We start from the raw sequence: 21,720 nt of genomic DNA on the forward strand, positions 1-21,720 counted from the left end.
CCCCAAGAAAAGAATAATATGGAGTGTTTCCAGCTAAAGCAATCAAAAGGCCACAACGGACATAACCTTTGTTTTAGGATATTGAATGACAGGATAGACTAGAAGAAAAGTGTATAGGACTATCAAAGTCCTTTAGGGCTCAATATGAGTAGTAAATAGTGCAGTTGAAGGAAGCTCATATTAATGAGCTAAAGGCATTGAAAGAGAGTCACAGGAAAGATATAAATGTTAAAGTGGAACAACTTCAGAAGGCCCAAGTTGACCTTCAAGTACTTAAAGCACAAGTCATTAAAATTAATAATGATTTTCAAAACACCTAATATTATTTCATGGAAAAGTTGGGGGAGGTCCAAGAATACTTCGTACAATTGGAGTGAATAGCCAAGGAAAGTAACACCCAATTGGAAGACCAAAATTTAGCCAGCAAAGCTCTCAACCAAATCATTGATTGGAAAAAGACGCATTGGGATGCTCCAGACTCACTACCCCAAGTTGACAAATAGAAAAAAGGAAAATATTCATCTTTGATCGATGTATGGAAATCAGAGTGTGAAGCAGTTAAAGCAATAGTGAATGAAGCTACCAAGATGGCCAAGAAAATGTGGGACACCTCCATGGATATTATAGAGGAATATGATCTTGAAACCATGGAATATATACCCATATCGACCCCCATCACATTGAATATCGAAGAAATAACCAGAGCCAGGGCTAGTGTGGTCACCGAAATCAAACAGATTCCAAAGGGAAATGATTCAATAGAAAAATTTATCACCACTCCCACCAAAGAAGAAACTCAACTCAATTGTTACACTACTGGTATGAAAACATATATTAAAAGGTTGGTGAACCAAGCATTGAAAGGGGAGAAACAGGTATTGAAGATGGACATTCCCAGAATCTTTGAAATCTTGAATATCCATGTAACCTCGAAGAAGTATCTACAACAATTAACTCCAAAGAAGTCCTAAAGTTATATCAATGCCAAAGGAGTTACCGACATATTGCAATTTTTGTAACTGTAGTTCAAAGTATAAGTAGGAAATCTCCCCATTTTGAAGAAATGTGAGGAAGGGGGAGTAAAAAAATAAAAGTTTTAAATTTCCCACTAAAATTCCTTTTGCAATACTTTGTAACAAAGTCTTTATTTTCTGGTTAATGCAATTGACTTGTCCAGAAGATAGATGTATCTTTAATATATGCTAATTGTTAATGTTTACAATGCGAGAATCTTGTGTATCTACATAAACTTATGAGAATGGAAAGATTTAATTATAATTAATTGATCAGCCTTAATGTGAATTTCACTTTTAAAGGTTGTAGAATGAATAAACATCTTGGTAAGTTTGCAATCATTAAAAAATTTACTTCTATTTAAGAAAATAACCTTTCTTATCATTCTTCAGTTCCATTCAGTCTATAAATTAATCTCTTTGATCCTAAAAGAATTATTATTCCCTGTAAATCAAAATAGTTACAAATGTAAGGATAAAAAATTTAATTAACAGTAGACATAGTTTATAGCTTACAAAATAATTCCTTATGTGGAAGTGGCAACCGATCCCACTTACCAGTCGAAGATTACCACTCCAAATGAAAGTGGGTCTAATTGAGGCCTACAATTGGGTTTTCTCCCCTCATTGATGGAATCTCCAACAGTTTTCACATGCTAGTCATCAACATAGGTTTGGAAAAAAAACAAAAACAACAAACAAACTTGTGAATGGATGAACTCCCAATAAAATCCATAAATTATAGGTCACGTATAAAAATAACTTAGAAAAACGATTGAAGGGGTGACATAAAATACTTTAGTAGGCTCTACATGGAAGTAATCCATTGTAAAAGGTAGGGAATGCAAGAAATGGATAGAGGCCATCATTGGAGACCTTTTTTATACAAATACATAAGGTTGTGGGTGAGATTCATTACCTCGATGGGAAGTTCTTCTAATGTGAAAGAAACCAAAGATGTTTCTAGATTTGGATGTAGAAAACTCTTGGAAAATCCATCAAAGTTGTGATACATGGAACTGTAATCATCTATAGACTCAAAGGTAGCTTGAGGTCATAAATTTTTTCCACAACATGTGATTTCAACAAACCTTGAGTCTAGAAAATCCAATGAGTGGCACTTGTAAAAGCCCTCACATGGATGATTAGGTGAGGTGCCAAATGGGTGATAGTTAAAGGTTATTTGAGGGAAAGGATTGGAGCCGAGTAATAAATTTGATACATCTAGTTAGGATGCATTGTTGAAAAAGAGAGATTCCAACCTCAAAGAAATCCTTGAATATCTATTAAAGGCATGTCATAAGTCACTATGCTTTTCTCCAAAATGAAATTCAAATTGAACTTGAAAGTGTAGACATAGAAATAGGATAACGCTAAACCTTGTGCATAAAAGAACAATCAAACAACATGTGTACAAGTGGCTAGATGAAACATTAAGTTATGTGTCAAATCTATAGTAAAGATAGATGAAACGTTAAGTTATGTGTCAAATCTATAGTAAAGATAGATGAAACGTTAAGTTATGTGTCAAATATATAGTTGATCTGAATCTCTCATCTACCAAAATTAACCAAGATTTTTAACTTTTGTGATGTTAGCAGAATTGCATGTGAAAGAGTATGGAAAACCACATGTGCATACTTTAAAGAAGAGGAAACATAATGACAACCATCAGATAAAATACACAGACACATTGATAACGGAGTTCACCTAGTGTGGGTTATGCCTCTGGGCCTGGTGTCAAAAGTGGGGAGGTCACTTCATTAAATACTACAAGATGATGATGAGTACATGGTACATTATTTGTCATTACAAGGATAAAATACCTCAACTAGAGTGGCATGTCTCTCCACGAGACGTTCTCCTATTGGAACTCTAACTCATATGCGTCCTCCTTTAGCATGACAAGATAATAAATTCTCACATGACGTGGCATACAAGAATCCTTCAACAGAATGGTAACAAGGATATCAACAAAAAAATCATCATCTTAACAAATCAAAAGAAAGACATGGAATCATTGCATCATATACCTCTACTTCTAGGGATGGCCTGAAAATGTGCAACTTTGCTCATGAAATGTACTACACCATTGAATTTGTGGCGCGAAATCATGTCGAATGACTCTAAAATCGACCACTTTCTAACACCGTCAAAATTTGGACCCTCGGGAATCTCAAAGATTCCTTTTCACTAGTTGACTGGAATTTGGCTACTTAAATCAGAAAATTGGTCATGCCATTAGAATCCTAGCGAAATTCTGGTTTGTTTGAGTATAAAGTTGACGTGATTATGTCACTGTGAAAAATTGGCCCCAAGGGAATCTTTTAGATTCCTCATGATTCCACAAAGATTATGTTCTGCAAGTTGAATGAAATTCTGCTGCTCAGATCAGAAAACTGATAACGCCATCAAACTCCTGGCGAAATTTTGGTTCGTTTGAGTATAAAGTTGACATTATTTTTTCACTGTAAAAAATTGGCCCCAAGAGAATCTTTTAGATTCCTCATGATTCCACAAAGATTTTGTTCTACAGGTTGACTAAAATTCTGTTTCTCAGATCAGAAAACCAATCGCACCATTAGACTCCTGGCGAAATTCTGGTTCGTTTGAGTATAAACTTGGCATGAATATGACACTGTGAAATTTTGGCTCAAAAAGAATCTCAAAGATTCTCTTCAAGATTCTGCATGGGAATATTCTGTGGAATATTCCTTTCAAATATTTTCTAAAAAATGCTCTCGAAAAACGTGCCCACCTAGGTGTAGTTTCACCTGGCTCTGCTACTCGTAGTTCCTTCGTTCGACGCTCCATTCTTCCACGCCCCTCCATGAAAATGAATTAGGCTTTAAATAAAAACCTCTGGGCAGAATAAACAAAGGCCCCCGCCCAAGTTTGTCGGTTGTCACTTGATGTTAAAATACTAGGTTTGGGTAGGTCTAAGGTCAAAACCCGTGACCATACCCGTTATCATTATAACAAATGTCATACTCTGCCATGTAAAGTTGTTAAACCATATTTTTATATGGTTTTTAAACTTTGTTTAAAATAAATGTCGATCACAACCATTTGAAATAACAGTTGCCAATTTTCGTTAATGTTGTTGTACGACTATTACATTGGTTTATGTATATATGGTATAAACCTTATATGTACTACCAACCACATGCCAATAATATATATATTCCATGGTGTTATAACCACATTTCATTTTTAGTTTATAATATAATGAATCAAACCATAAAACGATTTTGTTGATGGTTATAACAATATTTTAATATAATTTTTGTTTTATATGGTTAATCGTCTTTATATGGTTATATTTTAATATTATTTTCTTTTGTCTTTTATGAAATTATTATATTTATTTTTTGTCTTTTTGCAGGATCAAAGAGCCAATGATGGAGCACCAAGTTTCAATGGATGATGAGCTTCCATGTACGTCATGGGTCCTACCTGCTGACTAGGATACCATGTGGCACATTGTGGGCTTCTTTTTTGCCTCTCGTGTCAAAATTTAAAGATCCATAAGTTGGTCATATGGACTCATATTTGAGTGTCGTCTACGCCACCAAAATCCTAATGACGAGCACTACAACTTGTTATTGGTTTGACTACATTTTGAAGACTTTTATTTTCAAGCTTTTCTGGAGTCACCTTTGACTTTTGAGCCTTTCTGGAGTCACATTTTAATTTATGAACATTTATGGAGCCACCTGGATCATTCCTCCCCACTGAGGAGCTTTTGGTCCTCCAAAATAATGAACATAATTTGCAATTGTTGTGTTACATTGTCTGCATAACAAGTGTCCTGACAGGTCACACTTCCTTCTCCTTCACCCTTGTCCTTTGGAGCCATAAGTGATGAACCAACCCCTACATCCACTGCAAACGTGTAATACAATATTTTCAAACTATATGTTCAATTACATGACTAATCATGACCCAAGCATCCCCATACTTGCCAAGAGTTTATAAGACACACTCTTTGGTCAAGTGTACATCATAATAGAAACCAATACCCTAGTTATCAACAAAAAGAGGCCAAAAACATCATTGTTTCTTTAATAAGTGATGGAAAACACATCATCACCTTTACAATTATATCACAACACATGATTTACAAAATGCGGCCATGACCAACTACTATATCTAGTAAAACCATCTCTCACTCATCAAAGTGAATGGGTCATCATCTTAGAGCTGATTTGCTTGTTGAAAAACTTTTCCAATTGGAACCTATACGAGTGCTTTGTCCTTGAGATGTTGCTCTAGATGGAGCCTCCAACATGTGGCTATTTGATGTCCACCTTTGTTGCAATGACTACAAAAACTCTTCTTCCTCTAGACCTGCTTTACCTTCTTCCTTCCCTAATGTGGAATGCCTTTCAAATCTCGTCCTCTTTCTTGTTGTCATTCTCTTCCAGCACTCGGAAACCATATGGTTATGCAAGCCACAAAAACTACATGGTTTTCTACGCCATGATTTCTACTCATCATTAACAATATGCTTGTAATCAAAATGAACTCTAGAATACTGAGACTTTTTATACCTCTCTTGGATGTCTCTGGTGCAATCCTGGCGATGAGATCTTGCCTTAGCTCTTACTCTACAATGTGCATTTTCATGGGAGGATTGTGATGTGTTTCCATCATCCTATTTCCTCGATGGTTTTGACAATTCCTTGGAAGCTTCTACTACCTTCAAGCACTCTCCTTCAATGTATCCCATCTTGGTAAGGAGTCTCAGGCCGGTTCCTGAAATGGGTACCTCAAGGCTTCCAACATAAATAGTGTCATGTGAAAATGAAACTGAAGAACGATCAACATTGTTTACCTCAGCTGGCGATTCTGAAGTAGGTGATGATGGCTTCGCTAAGCCTTCATTGCACTTCAATTTTTCCAATGCCTCTTCCATGGCTCGTAGTTGAAGCTGTAATCTCTACTTCTCCTCTTTTTCTTCTCGTAGAAGTCTCCTCAATTCATCATTCTCTGCTTCAAGGCTCTGATTGATCTCCTCATATGAATGATGAGAAGACGATGAAGAAGATGAATAATCACTAGAATATGGAGATGGAGCATCGTCCTCTACTCTTTCTTTCTCCTATTCCCCTTTTGTCATTTTCTCCTCATAATCTGCATACATTATATCTACCATGCGTGCCATCCTGAGGAGGTCCTCGTAGAGATCATTGTTCTTCTCCATTTTCCTTCTTGTTGCACGTTCAATCTCTGGTATTCACACTCGCAATTCATATCAACAAGAAGACCGCTTTGATAACAAATTTGATCCAGATCTCTCATCTACCAGAATTAACCAAGATCTTTTACTTCTATGATGTTAGCATAATTTCATGTGAAATAGTATGAAAAACCACATGTGCATACTTTAAAGAAAAGGAAATGTAATGACAGCCATCAAATCAAAGCACACACACATTGATAATGGAGTTCACCTAGTGTGGGTTACGTCTCTAGGCCCAGTGTCAAGAGTGGGGATGCCGCTTCATTAAAAGATGCAAGATGATGATGAGTACATGTTAAATTATGTGTCATTACAAAGATAAACTCCCTCAACTAGAGTGGCATGTCTCTCCATGAGACATTCTCCTATAGGAACTCTCACTCATATGGGCCCTCCTTCAGCATGACAAGATAATAAATTCTCACATAACGTGGCATACAAGTATCCTTCAACATAATGGTAACAAGGATCTCAACAACAAAATCATCATCTGAGCAAATCAAAAGAAAGACATGGTATTACTACATCATATACCTTTACTTCCAGGAATGTCCTAAAAATGCATAGCTCTACTGACGAAATAGAATACACCATTGAATTCGTGGCACAAAATCATGTCAAATGACTGTAAACTCGACCCCTTTCTGACACCGTCAAAATCTGGACCCTTAGGAATCTCAAAGATTCCTCAAAGATTCATTCTCATTGGTTGAATGGAATTTGGTTGCTCATATCAGAAAAATGATCATGCCTTTAGACTCTTGGCGAAATTCTTATTCGTTGAGTATAAAGTAGACATGATTAAGTCACTATGAAAAATTCACCATAAGGGAATCTTTTAGATTGCTCATGATTCCACAAAGATTATGTTCTTCAAGTTGACTGAAATTTCGATGCTCAGATTAGAAAACCGATCACGCCATCAGACTCCTGGTGAAATTTTGGTTCGTTTGAGTATAAATTTGACATGATTCTGTCACTGTGAAAAATTGGCCCTAAGGGAATCTTTTAGATTCCTCATGATTCTACAAAGATTTTCTTCTACAGGTTGACTGAAATTTTGTTTCTCAAACTAAAAAATGGATCGCGTGATCATACTCCTAGCGAAAGTATGGTTCGTTTGAGTATAAACTTAGCATGAATTTGACACTAAAATTTTCTCTCAAAAGGAATCTCCAAGATTCTCTTTAAGATTCTACATAGGAATATTCTATGAAATATTTCTCTAGAATAGGAGTTGTCTTTAAAGAGACCTTTTGGAAGCTTTTCCGGTGGGTTTTTCCGGTCAAAATCCGGCAGCAATTTATTGAAATCACAAGTTTGATAGCTAATTTCTGCACAATCAAAGCGTCCCAGGGGTTTTTTAGGGTGCTGAATACAAATATGCAGTTAAAAAACCATTTTAAGTAATACAAATCAAGATTTAACCTCAATTTTTTCCGCCGGATTCCGTCACCGGAATCTCCAAAAAATCGCACTAAAAACAACTCCCTCTAGAATATACAGTGAAATATTCTCAAAAAATGCTCTCAAAAAACATGCCCACCTAGGCGTGGTTCCAGCTGGCTCTGTTTCTCATAGTTCCTTCGTTCTTCGGCGCCCCTCCATGAAATTGAATTGGGCTTTAAATAAAAACATGTGGGTGAAATAAGCAAAGGCCCCTACCTTGGCTTGTCGGTTGCCACTTGATTTTAAAACACTGAGTTTGGGTAGGTCTGAGGTCAAAACCTGCGACCATACTCATTGTTATTATAACATAACAAACGTCATATATATATACTCTACCATGTAAAGTGGTTAAGCCTTATTTTATATGGTTTTTAAATTTTGTTTAAAATAGATTTCGACCACAAACATTTGAAGTAATTATTTCTAATTTTTGTTAATGTTGTTGTATAACTGTTACATTGGTTTATGTATATATGGTATAAACCATATATGTACTACCCACCATATGCCAATAATATAGGTCTGAGGTCAAAACCACGACCATACTCATTATCGTTATAACAAACGTCATATATATATACTCTACCATGTAAAGTGGTTAAACCTTATTTTTATATGGTTTTAAAACTTTGTTTAAAATAAATGTCGACCACAACCATTTGAAATAATTGTTGCTAATTTTTGTTAATGTTGTTGTATGACCGTTACATTGGTTTATCTATATATAGTATAAACCATATATGTACTACCCACCATATGCCAATAATATATATATCCGTTGGTGTTATAACCACATTTCATTTTTGTTTTATAATATAACCAATCAAACCATAAAATGATTTTGTTTATTGTTATAACAATATTTTAATATATATATTTTTTTATATGGTTTTGTTTTTATATGGTTATATTTTAATATTATTTTCTTTTCTCATATATATATATATATTCTTTTTGCAGGAGAAAAGAGCCAATGATTTAGCACCAAGTGTCAATGATGATGGGCTGCATGTATGCCATGGGTCCCACCTATTGACTAGGATACCATGTGGCACACAGTGGGCCCCTTTTTTTGTTTGTCGTGTCAAACTTTAAAGAGCCATAAGTTGGTCATAAGGACTCGGATTTGAGTTTCATCTGCGCCACCAAAATAGTAATGACGAGCACTACAACATGGTATTGGTTTTGCTATATTTTGAAAGTTTTATTTTCGAGCTTTCTTAGATCCACCTTTGACTTCTAAACCTTTATGGAGTCACCTTTTAATTTCTGAGCATTCCTGGAGCTACCTAAATCAATAGTAAAGATAGAGAAACCATAATTTGTAAGGGAAATCCCATGTGAAACTCCATATAGAAAACTAAAGATAAAGTGTGAGATCTGCTAATGTAGTAATATTTATCTCAATCTTCAATTTTTGCAACCTAAGTGTCAAATGGAATAACCAAAATTTAGATTATATCTTATAAGGATGAAGCATCAGATTTATTATCATAGGTTTAAAGAAAACAAAATAGAAAATAATGTCTTCTTAAAACAACATAATGGTTGAATAGACTCCCTTCCAAGGAGAGTTGGATCCGATAATTGGGAAATTTATCAAGATCAAGAAAGAAATCTAATTATATAGGAACAAATATTCCAAAAGGCACTCTCCTTGAGTTTTTTTCTATATACAAAATAGTATTAAAGGTTGTGAAGACCCCAAAAAATAATCAATAAAAACAATGATATGAGATACCACCAACTATTAGAGTTGGATGAATAAGAACTTAATGTGATTGTTTAAGGATCATATGAACAAATGTGATGGAGATATGTTATGCTCACAACCATTAGTACTAGTGAAACTATATAAATTAAATGGTTATTGAATGGTTGGTAAATGTCAATAGGAATCAATACATAATAAGAATCAAAACACTTCACCATATATCTCAAGTTGCTAATATTATTAAAATAAATAAATTATAACTTTATTTAAAATTATTATTACTATTACTATTAATAATAAAAATAATTAATATATAAGTTAAGCATATATAAATTATAAAAAACATGTAACAATATTCTTAATTATGGAGATTCATCCCCATCTTATCATGGAGATTCATAATTTGTAAATGAAATTTGTTACAACCATGAGAAAATACTATGACTTATCAATACCATAGCCCAAAAAACCATAACTCATTTCATATGACACTTGTTCATATGACATTTTTTTTAATCAATGAATTTAATTAAAAGGGAAAAAAAGGCTTAACTACTTTGGAAATAAATCCAGTCTTTAATTTGTGTATACTACTAAGAATATTCCAAAACATTCTATAGAAATTAAATCCTTGTCATCTATCTAATAATTATTGATATTTTTTTTTGTAAATTGAAGCTTTGGTATTACTCAGCAAAACATGGTTACAATTATTTTCTAGAAAGCTCTCATAAGAGTTCATTTTTTCTTCTCCAACATCTACAGTCTAAAAACCAAACTCTAATGCCAACATGAAAGGCCAATGAAGAAGAAACTCAACTAAGTTATGCACCCAAGCCGACAGTAATCTGATGTTTTCCATATTCCAATGGATACTAGCCAAACAATACATACATAGTCCTCATATGATAGTAGAGTCAACACCATACAATTACAAAAAATACAAATGCCTAGACAGCAATATAGGCCCTGGGCCTCCCTTATAAATACACCTTCCGGCACATCATGAACACGCCAGTGAAAGCACCACGATAAACCAAAAAATATGCACTGTAGACCAACCTACAAACATATTCCAAGACTGGACCTGACAAGACAACAATAGTCATATTCGCAAGCCATAAACAGGCCCCAACGAGCTAGAAGAAAAACACCAAATATCTTACCATCATGACTAGAAACACGAACCAATAAATTATCCATTGAAAAATCATCTTGCATGCTCATTTATCATTATCTAAGGAGGGGATTGTAGCAGGGACCCTTGCACTGGAACCTGGGGGATCCATTTAGTCTCCACCATCTAAATCATAGGCGATATAGCTTTCTATATGCATCAGACAAGAATCAAAGTTATCCAGACAAAATCTTTGATTCCTAAGCATCCTCTTAATGTCTTCCAGGGAAGCGAAGACATTATAAATTTCAAGTTTCTTGTCCTTCAACACCAAACCCTATAGGGTCTTCATATGCCAATGCAAAACCACCGAGTTTGAGTATTGCTTCTTCCTGCCCCTAGTAAGACCAAGATTAGGAACCCATGTCAACATTTGCTCAATAATCTATGAATTTGAATGAGATTGACATTCAATCCCTACTTGAGCCTCCAAATTTCAGATTTATTTCCTAGTCTCTGGTGGAACCACATTAAAATAGGTGGCAACCAAGTCATGAGCAAAGAGTCTAGCTCCTCGATGAACTGAGGAGCGGTGTCATCCCCCCCCTTTCTGCATCTCATTCTTTGCCTTGACGACATGGCTAACACCCTAGGGGTACACCTCAGGCAGCTGCAATGAATTCTCATCCCTGCAAAGAAACAAGAGAAAGTATCAGACCCACCAACAACAGGACCAGGATGCCACCCTAGACAATCATCCAAATAAGTTAAAACACAAACACCAAAATTGACATAGACTCCATCAAGAGAAAAAGCAGGCATAACTACCTCAAGTTGCAAATCAAATCCTACCATTAAACACAGATAAAGTCTTTTGTATGCCTACAAGCTTGAGGAGCTAAAATGGCGAGCACAACCCCTTAAAACAAGACCCTGACTTCTTTCTAAACTATTTGCAGACTTGGCATAACAAGGGATGAAATTCTTCAAAGTGCTATCCTTTTTTCAAGTTTTGCACTTTAAAAAAAGTGTGCACCTTATGGATTTGATCCCTTTCCACACATGATAGATCCAGATGGATCTAAAATAATTCTTATATATGTAGTTGATATTGAAATATTTGATCAAAAAATGAATTAAATGTCCAATAATAAATTATACACACACACATATATGGTATTGAAATATTTTTTTGTTATTAATACTTTTTAAATGCCATGTGTCAACTCCATGTTGAGCATTGTCTCTCTAAGATTGGTTGTAGAAAGTGTCTTTCCACCCAATAAGAGAGCTTTTACTTTCTATTTATATAAAATTGATATTAAAATATTGTACTTAAAGTGGAAATAGAAATATTTTATTTTTGTTATTTTTTTTTAAGTCACATGCCAACACCATACTATGCATTAAGAGAATTGCATTTCTTTCTCATTGGAAAGTAAAATATGATTAGAATAATAATTTTTACTTTCAATCATTTTATCTCTCTATACAAAGTTGATAGAAAATCATGTTAGTTAAGGTGTTCATTAATATATTTTATTTATAGATGACATTGAAATATTTTTTTTATTAATAAGTTTTTTAAATGTAGGTCAACTTTATGTTGAGTATGAAGGAATTACAAACTCTCACACATTAAAAATATATAGTTCCTTCCATACTTAATATGAAGTTGGACATATAATATTTAAAAAAAAATAGTAATAAAAAATATAAATATGAAGTTGGACATATAATATTTAAAAAAAATAGTAATAAAAAATATATATAACATAATATTAAGATATTTTATTCATAATAATATTAAAGTATATATATTTTAATAATATTAAGTACAAAGAAAATAGATATCTCCATCCTCCTAAATTATAAAAAGCACCATAAATTAAGTAATTATTTTATGATAAGTTATAATATTAACTTCCATGGATTTCATTCCCATTCCATTTTGTTTTCTTATTGGCCTAATGAATTAATATAGATGTTTGTATCATTAATTTAAGTATATAATTTCTTTAATAATTATTTTAATATTTAACATTATATTTTTATATTTTTAAATTTTATTTTACTGAAATTAAAAAAATATATTTATAATTTGAAATAGATATATCATATTTTTCATGTTAAAAGGCTATAATAAAATAAAATAAATATATTTTATAACAAAATTTATTTAAAAAACCACAGTTACCTAAACATTTTAATCATAAAAAATATTCCTTATCGAGTGATCACAAACTTACGAGTAGGTGTGCGGTAGTTACCCTCACCTCAAGTATCAATTGAGGTCCACCAACCTTTTTCATGGCTATGACATAGAGTAAGTTTGACATACTAATCATTCAAACAATAATGAGTTCTCAAACAATTTGGTCATTTCTCACATGCAACTTTGAATTTGGGGGATTGGGTTTTGGCTTGGAGAAGTTTTCTGACGTTCTTCCACATTGGTCCATGATGATGCTCTATGAATTTCAGTTTGGTTATGTTAGTAATTTTTTGACCTTGGTAAGTCATTTTCTCCCCCCAATTTTCTTGGCCACAACTTGGGAAGCATGCCTCTTTGTTGGTGAGTTGGTGGTATAGTGTAGTTGTGCTTTGTTTGACACCTTTCTTTGGGAAGGATTAAGGCCTCTTGGCCTGTTTCCTAACACTCTTCATTAATTTCAGTTATGATTTACTTCTCATATTGTGGTTAGAGGGTCTGAGCCAAGAGGAGACACAACTTTCATTGCATGCCAAAGAGCTTTGAAGAAACTCCTAGTTTTGGTTGTTTTCAATAATTGGTCATTACCTACATATTTCTTATTGGTATTGGTTGTATCCAATAATTGGCTAAGACATCTCCAAGTATTGGTTGTCTCTAGTAATTTCTCTAGACTCTTATTCTAGTGGGTGGTTGCAAACACAAGTAGTTTCAACTCAGCATCTATTATTAGACATGATGCCAAGGCAACAAGAAAGGTATCACCTTGATGTAGGTGGAAGGGGCTTGCATGGGGGAGCATGCAAGGGCTAGAGCTCAATCCTTCCCGTAGCTCTTTTACATGCAAACACCTTTTCAAATTTAGCAAGAGTTAAAGGAGGTGAAGGAGGAAATTATGACACACCATGACTATCACTAATTGTGATCATTGACTGAGTGCTTGACACCGGTCACACCAGAGGTCGTCTAAAAGAAAATTTTCACACGGTCCACCTTTATTGGCAGCTTAAATCGGTCTTGGGTAAAGACCTATTAGAAATGAATGATTCAAAAAATGAAATTTTAATAATGATCAACAAGCTCCAATTGCAACTTAGTGAAATGGACAAGCCCTAGGCAAGGACAAAGACACTTATCATGAGTGGAAAAGGGCCTACTCCTCCTTAAAGTCATATGGTGCCTATTGAGGTGGATGTCTCCACCTCCTCTTAATTATCTGAATAATTGGGGTTTTTTAGTATATCTGATTTCCTAGTATGTGAAAATTGTTACTCTTTGTTTTGTTGTTATTTTTTGGTGTTTAGATGTTAGTTTTTAACTAATTTTCACTCTAAACATTCAAAATGATAAAATATGGTCCTACATAAAACTATATACTATATATTTCTTTTTTTGGGAAAAACCTCTCTATTTTTCAATAGACTCTTTTCCACCAAGGCAATACAAAAGGCTTATAACATATAACTATTTCCAACTAATTTACCCACCAAGAAAAAGGTTGCTTCTATAATATATTATAAAATAACCATAACTAGTAATTGCAGCAAATGTTGCAAAGGAAACGTCGTAATATAATAGCATATAACACTAATTAATGCTTATTTGACAATTGTTGAAAGACAAAAAAATATCAACAAAGGGAAAGGACCACGCTACAATGAAATCTTACTACAATATTTCTTCCTTGAGCCTTTCAAATCATGAGGCCTATGTTTAAGTTAAAGACCTTGTCTAATTATGCCAACATGAATGCCTCGTAAATAAAGAAATAGATCGTGATTTGCTACCTTGAATCAGAGGTCATTTTCATACAATTCCTCCATAATTCTTCTTGATCACTTCCTCTTGCTATAGACAATCTTAATGAGTACAAAACAATTTTTTTATAGTTTGAAACATGTGTCCACAAAGGAGTATAACAATTTTTTAAATAAATTTTGAATTTCTATGTGAATTAAGATCTACCCTTGAATAAAACTGCACATATCTCCAATCTGGAAATTGAACACAAGAATAGCATGAGCTAAACCTCTTCTTGAGAAAAATGTTTGTGTTTCTCTTTTCATTGTTGACTCACCTCTCTATTATTTCCTTCATGATCCTTGAAACTATTCAAAAGATCACATTGTTCTTTACCACTAATCTCCTTGGTGTCTACCATTTTCTTGTTTTAATCCAATAGATTCTTCTTTAGAAAATCTAACCCATGTCATGCAGTTGAAAATAGTGTATAGATCATTCAACAACATTTAACCATTTTATCTTGAAAATCAAGCAAGTGTGGTCCATAAGCACCACAATGAAAATACTATTTTCTTACATCAAAAGACCACACCTCAACTTGGTTTTAAAAGAATGGCCCCAAAATTTATCAAGACCTAAAGAAAGATTAATATCTAACCATTTTCTATTTTGAATTCATGTTTAAATTATGTGTTTTATTTTGTTTTTGTTTTTGTTTTATTTTGTTTATTTTGTTTTTTGTTTTTGTTTTTTTTTTCATTCAGGTATAAATAGCTTGAATATATTTCATGTTATAATTATATATATATATATATATATATATATATATATATATATATATATCATATAGATATTTTTTTTTTCTTCTGGAATCCAAAAGCATTGGTTTTCTTCATCCACTCCCTCCCTCTCTTTGTAACATAAAAGAGGTGGTTGAGATTCCACATAAATGCTTCCCAGTAAATATTAGTAACAATATATTTTATAATATTTTATGCACTAATCTACATGTCTGCATCAAATATATTCACCATAAATCATGGTAGTGAACACTGAAAACAAAGTTCTCAAATTTACCCAAATTATATCATCAGTGCATGCTTCACAAGATATTAAAAGCTAGTTTCAATGCTTCTAAAGTCAAACCCATATTATTATACATCATAAAATTGAACGAATATTAGCTCAAAGCATGCATAATATCCAAACCCTTCTCAAAACAATTTGAAGCTAAAAAATTCTGCAATCTGACACTTTATAGTCAATGAATCAGTTGTCCCATGTGAACCCATAAAAATTTACATTGGAAGTCATGTCATGAATATGAAACGTGGTATATTCTTTGTATATATAGCATAATTTGGTGCATTTTAGGGCTCACAAAACATTTAGAGTGAATATCAAGTCCAACACACTTAATCTAAACTCATAATATATAAAAGGTATCTCCAGAGATTCAAATTCATTACTAACTGAGAAGACACTCCAAATGCACAAAATATCAGGAGAAGCTCAAATAATGATCACCTTCGCTAATCAACCTGAATATGGATTCCCTTTTCTGAAATAAAAAAGTCAAAATGTCAACATTTAAAGAAATTGCTCCAAATAAAGATGAACAAATATAAATCTCCAAATCATGAGAGAATTGACTTCCTACCAGTGCCAAGAGATCGATCACTTTTTATGTGCCCCCTGGTTGATTGAACTTGTGGTAGCAATCTCTAAGTCCTTGGTGATATAGAATTTGGTTTCCTATTGGAAGCTACTAGAAGAAAATGTCTCCTTATTATAAGAGTTCCCTTCTCCTGAACATCTAGACTCGACCTTGGAGAATGACCACGAAGATTTTCCTTTTCAGACTTTGCAGCAATCATGTAACTTGGAATTGATGGACTACCTTGAGAAGCATGTTTAGTATGCTCAGTCTTAATAGATCCAAATGAAATGCATCTTCCAGGTTCCTGCTTCTATAACATTATTTCGCCTATATTCCTACCTTAATAGTAGTTTACGCCCAATAATAAAAACATTGTGAGTTATACCAAACATAATATATAAATGGCCTTACCCTTTAAAAAGTATCCTCAATTCTTGAGATTGACTATGATTTTTCGCGCTCGGGCTCCCGCCGCTGTTGCACGCGCCCTAACCTCCCTGCTGCGTGAATTCTTGACCCTTGGCCCTCCGCTATGGCCCCTCCGAACTTCTCACCGGAGGGGGCCGATCCCCAGCAAGCCTTCTCAGCACTTGTTAAATCTCTACCTCCGCAATGCCCTCGTCCAGTAGTATCAAAATTTGTTAAAAAGTTGGATATTCTTCAAGAAGTTAACTTACCTCCAGCCCTTCCTCGCATGGCAGCCCTCTCCCTCGCAGAAAAAGGTCTCATCGGACAATTCACGGGCCTCTGGCCATCTCCAAAAACTGTGCAACGATGGGTTGAAAGGAACTGGTCCGAAAAAATACAAGGTAAAATCTCCATCAGATTTTGTGGAAAGGGGTACTTTACCTTCCACTTTGAATCTAAAGAAGATAAGGATTTAATCTTCAGGAATGGGCCTTACTTCATGGACTCCAGAGGCCTGTACCTAAATAAATGGACCCCAGATTTTGATCTGGAACTGGATGTTCCCAGTGCTGTCCCTGTTTGGGTCAGGCTCCCTCATCTCCCTCTTCACTGCTGGGGAGATGAATCGGTTCGTGCAATCGGAAATGTTGTTGGCAAGTACATTGATCGCAGCAAGCCAAAGGATAATATGCAAGCATGTGCGCGAATTTGTGTGGAAGTGGATCTTGGCAAAGGCCTACCTGAAGCCATCAAGCTCAAAGTGGACGATTGGAGCCATATTCAGTAGCTCGACTACGAGAAAATTCCATTCAAATGTAAGGTATGTCACGAATACGGCCACTTCGCCAATCGTTGTCCCTCTCTTGTTGATGTTGAAAACGGCCCACAAGAAGAACAGTGGGAAACAGTAAAAAAAAAAGAAGTCGGCTCCCTCATCCAAATCCCCTCCTGAAGTTGACCCCCCTGTCTCTAAGATTTCCCACCCCTCCTCTTCCTCCCCTCCCCTATCCTCCCTTCCCTCCCTCTCCCCTCCTTTGCCCCCTTCTACCTCCAATCCCTTCTCGGTTTTATCCCCCTCTAATGCTCCTTCCTTGGATCCTTCTCTCCCTCCCTTGATTCTTTCAGCTGCCTTTGAACCTTCCCCTCCCCTGGTTATCCCCTCCTAGATTTCCCTTGAACCTCCTCTCTCCAGGATTACCAGGAGCTCATCCAAATATCATGGAGCCTCCAGTGACTCTGTTAAGAAACCCGGTTCAGGTAGAAAATCTGCAAAGCAACATAGAGATGAGAATGCCCAAAAAGACATAGCAATGGGTATTCAAAACCCAATTGAATCTTACATCCTAGGATAGCATGAAAAAGAGATAACACACAAGGACCAAGGGGGGCGAGCACCTCTCCGCACCCCACATTCCCAATGATGAAAATCTTATCTTGGAATTGCAGGGGTATAGGGCACCCCTCCAAAGTTGCAGCCCTGAAAGATCTTATTCATTGTGAAAAACCAGGAATCCTTTTGTTACAGGAAACAAAGCAAAGCCAGTAGGAAATGATTAAAATCATTGAACAGAACAGGCAGTACAAAGGAAGCATCAGTGAATCCAGAGGAGCCTCCGGAGGAATCACTACACTCTGGAATCATAACATATGGAATTACAAATCGGAAATTATTAACCAGCACTGGATCCAAACAGTTTTAGAAAACAAAGAAGATAAGAAAATTATAGTCATATACAACATTTATGCTCCTAATCATTTCAGGGATAAGGAGCGCTGCTGGGAGGACCTCAAAGCCAGCGTGGATACAGAAGAAAATACCAATATCATATTAGGAGGAGATCTCAATCTTATTCTTCATGCTAACGAGAAAAGAGGAGGTAGTTTCTCCCCGGATCCCTTCAGAACTCAGTTGGAAGACATTATGCATGACCATGACCTCGTTGATATTATTCCAAAAAACAGGAGATATACTTGGAACAACCGCAGGCTAGGTATAGGCAACATTATGGAGAGATTGGACAGAATTCTAATCAACGTCATGCTTCTTTCTTCCTTCTCTACTCGGTAAGCAAACATCCTTCCTTGCTTAACTTCTGACTATTATCCAATATCTCTAATTCTGGAAAAGCTCAGACCTATTCTGTTTAAGTACAGTTCCCTCTAGAACTGTATTCCAGCAGTTAAAGACATTGTGGAAAAATCGTGGAGTCTGCATGTTGAAGGTTCTCCTGGATTCATTTGGGAGTCCAAGTTGAGAAACACCAAACAGGCGATAAAAGAATGGGTGAAAATCAACTATAAGGAGCCCGAAAAGATCAAAAAGGAGATCAAAACTACCCTAAATAGCATCCAAAAGAAAATAGAAGAGCAGGGCCTCACTCAAGAGAACAAAGAGCAAGAAAGCGACCTATATTTTCAACTTTGCCGTGTAAACAGAGAAGAGGAATCAAAATGGAGGATAAAGTCGAGGCAACTTTGGTTGCAAGGGGGGGACAAGAATACAACATTTTTTCACAAACAGACTACAGTTCGAAAAATAAGAAATACTGTAAGCTCAATTTTGGATGCTGAAGGTAACCTTCAAAACACCCAAGAAGCCATCAGACAGGCTACTACAAACCATTACCGGGACCTCCTAACTGAAACAATAGATGAAGAGGATTATGCAGACCTGCTTCAATATCTTCCTAACGGCATCAGTAAGGAAATGAACGACACCTTGAATAAGGAAATTGATGAGGAGGAGATAAGAAGAACTATTTGGACTCTCCAGCCGGACAAAGCACCGGGACCTGATGGCTTCCCCATTTGCTTTTATCGAGCCTTCTAGGGAATCATAAAAAGAGATCTGATCAAAATGCTCAAATGGGTTCAGAGGAAAGGCAAAATCGGCGGTTACACCAATGCCACACATTTAGCCCTCATTCCCAAAGAAAATCGACCCTCCTCCTTTGCTCGATTCCAGCCCATCTCCCTCTGCAATTCGTCCTATAAGATTCTAACCAAAATCCTTGCTTCTCGTCTTAAATCCTTTCTCCCTTCTCTCATCTCTGAGAACCAAGGGGGTTTTTTGGCTAATAGACAAATTACTGATTCTATCCTCCTCGTCCAAGAAGTTGTTCATTCAAGCCAAACTAGAAATGAGAAAGGATTTATCCTTAAACTTGATTTAGCCAATGCCTTTGATAGAGTAAGGCACTCCTTCCTCCTAGTTGTTTTAAAAAAGATGGGATTTGATGCAACCTTTTTAAATCTCATCAAAGCTTGCATCTCCGGGCCCTGGATCTCTCCTCTTGTTAATGGATGACCTGGAACTGCTTTTCAATCATTGCGGGGTCTTAGACAAGGTTGCCCCCTTTCACCTTATCTCTTTATTCTGATGGCCGAATCCTTTAGCAAAGCGCTGGACTTCAAGCGGAGAGTTGGTCTCATTACTGGAATAAAATTTGGGAATGGTGTAAATAACATTAACCACTCTCAATTCGCTAATGACACCTTGTTAATTGGAGGAGCTTCCACAATAATAGCTCGATGCTTTAAGCTTATTTTAGACAGATACATGAGATATTCGGGTGGACTGGTCAATCAGCGGAAAAGTTGCATATATGGATGGAATACTACAGCACAGGTTCTACACAGCATTGCCACTATCTTTGGGGTCTCTTGCAATTATGATTAGACTCACTTCACTTACCTAGGCTTGCCAATAAGTGTAGGTCCTTTGAAGGCAGAAGTTTGGGACATTGTTATTGACAAGATGAAGAGAAAGGTGCAGCGTTGGGGTACCATCTGGCTCAACCTAGCTGGCCACCTCATCCTCCTCAAATCAAGTATCTCCTCCTTGCCACTATATCAATTCTCTCTCCTTCAAGCTCCAGCCTCTTTTCATTATAAAATGGAAGTCATCCTCCACCAATTCCTCTAGCAAGGAGGGAAAAATGACAAAAATAAATTAAATCTAGTTAATTGGAAGCGGGTCATCCAATCTCAAGACAGAGGTGGTCTTGGAATTAGATCCCCCAAATTTCTTAATGTTTCCTTCGGAGGTAAGATTGTCTCGATACTTATCACTGGCCTCTCTACTTGGTGGAAATGGGTGTTGGAGGTCAAATATTTAAACTTCCCAAGGCAGCAACTTCTTGATCAAGATATCCATATCAGAGACTCTTCCAAAATTTGGCGTTTATGCAAAAGAGCAATTCCTCTCATGATCCATAATACCTCTAAAGTCCCCAAAGGAGGTGTTGATATTAACATTGGTTTAGATAAAATAATGGGCAGGCAACCATTAAACAGTCAAGATGGAGTCATTCCCATTCTCACCTATCTTAATAGTATAGGCATTCATCACCTGGACCAGATCTCCCTGTGGGATCCCCATTCCCAATCATGGTTAGGGTGGACATTCCCAGCCATCCCCAATGATCTCATGGCTAGTCTTCATGCTCTTCAATCCCATCTTCACGGTATAGCTCCAATAAAAAAGAATGAACTTGATGGATTTCGCTGGGACCCATCAGGTTCAAATTATACAGTCCAATTTGCACATCAGTACATCTGCAACAGCTATCACCCCATGTCCATTTGGAACCACTGGAAAATGGTCTGGAAATCTGAAGCCTTACCCAAAATTAAATTCTTCTTGTGGACACTTCTTAAAGGGAAAATACTCACTGCTGAAAACCTTCAGAAGCGTGGTATCATTGGCCCTTCACGCTGTCCTAATTGTCAAGTTGCCGAAGAATCTATACAACATCTTTTCATTGCCTGTCCTTTTTCTAATGCCTGCTGGAGAAGTATATCCTATAACAATCTCATTCCTTGGAATGATCAGGACTCCATAGGAGAGGCTATTCATCAATGGAGAAAAAATTATCCTTGGCAACAAAGAAAACACAACATTGTAAAAAGGGTCTGGGATACCCTTCCTTACACTATGTTGTGGTCCATTTGGCTTGCTAGAAACCGTAAAGTGTTTAAGGACAAGGATTCAATCATGAGAAATCTCTGCAACAAAGCAAGGAGTCTTGCTTTGGAAACTATATCAGTAAAAAAATACAGAAACATAGACATCACTAATCTCAATGTTGAAGAGAGAAATTTCATCGGTTATATTCTGGACAAAAATAACAGCAATCAGATTGGTACCATCACCAGCA

At 35.8% G+C, this 21,720-nt stretch overlaps 1 protein-coding gene across 1 annotated transcript; it reads left to right on the forward strand.

Annotated features, from left to right (window-relative positions):
• The first annotated feature begins 18,110 nt into the window (after positions 1–18,110).
• On the forward strand, positions 18,111–19,391 carry LOC149219846 (uncharacterized). Its single transcript, XM_089386936.1, has 2 exons — positions 18,111–18,552; positions 18,739–19,391. Exons 1-2 carry the CDS (start codon positions 18,111–18,113, stop codon positions 19,389–19,391), a joined length of 1,095 nt encoding a protein of 364 aa, XP_089243062.1.
• Positions 19,392–21,720: the final 2,329 nt, after the last annotated feature.

Source organism: Pinus tabuliformis, chromosome Q, assembly GCF_031772625.1.
Source record: "Pinus tabuliformis cultivar Carrire ecotype Pingquan chromosome Q, CPIR1, whole genome shotgun sequence".
NCBI lineage: Eukaryota > Viridiplantae > Streptophyta > Pinopsida > Pinales > Pinaceae > Pinus > Pinus tabuliformis.

Coding starts and splice junctions, on each gene's coding strand:
- LOC149219846 (XM_089386936.1), top strand. CDS start 18,111: ATGATTAAAATCATTGAACAGAACAGGCAGTACAAAGGAAGCATCAGT. Junction 18,553..18,738: donor TTGGAACAACCGCAGGCTAG/GTATAGGCAACA, acceptor ACTGTATTCCAG/CAGTTAAAGACATTGTGGAA.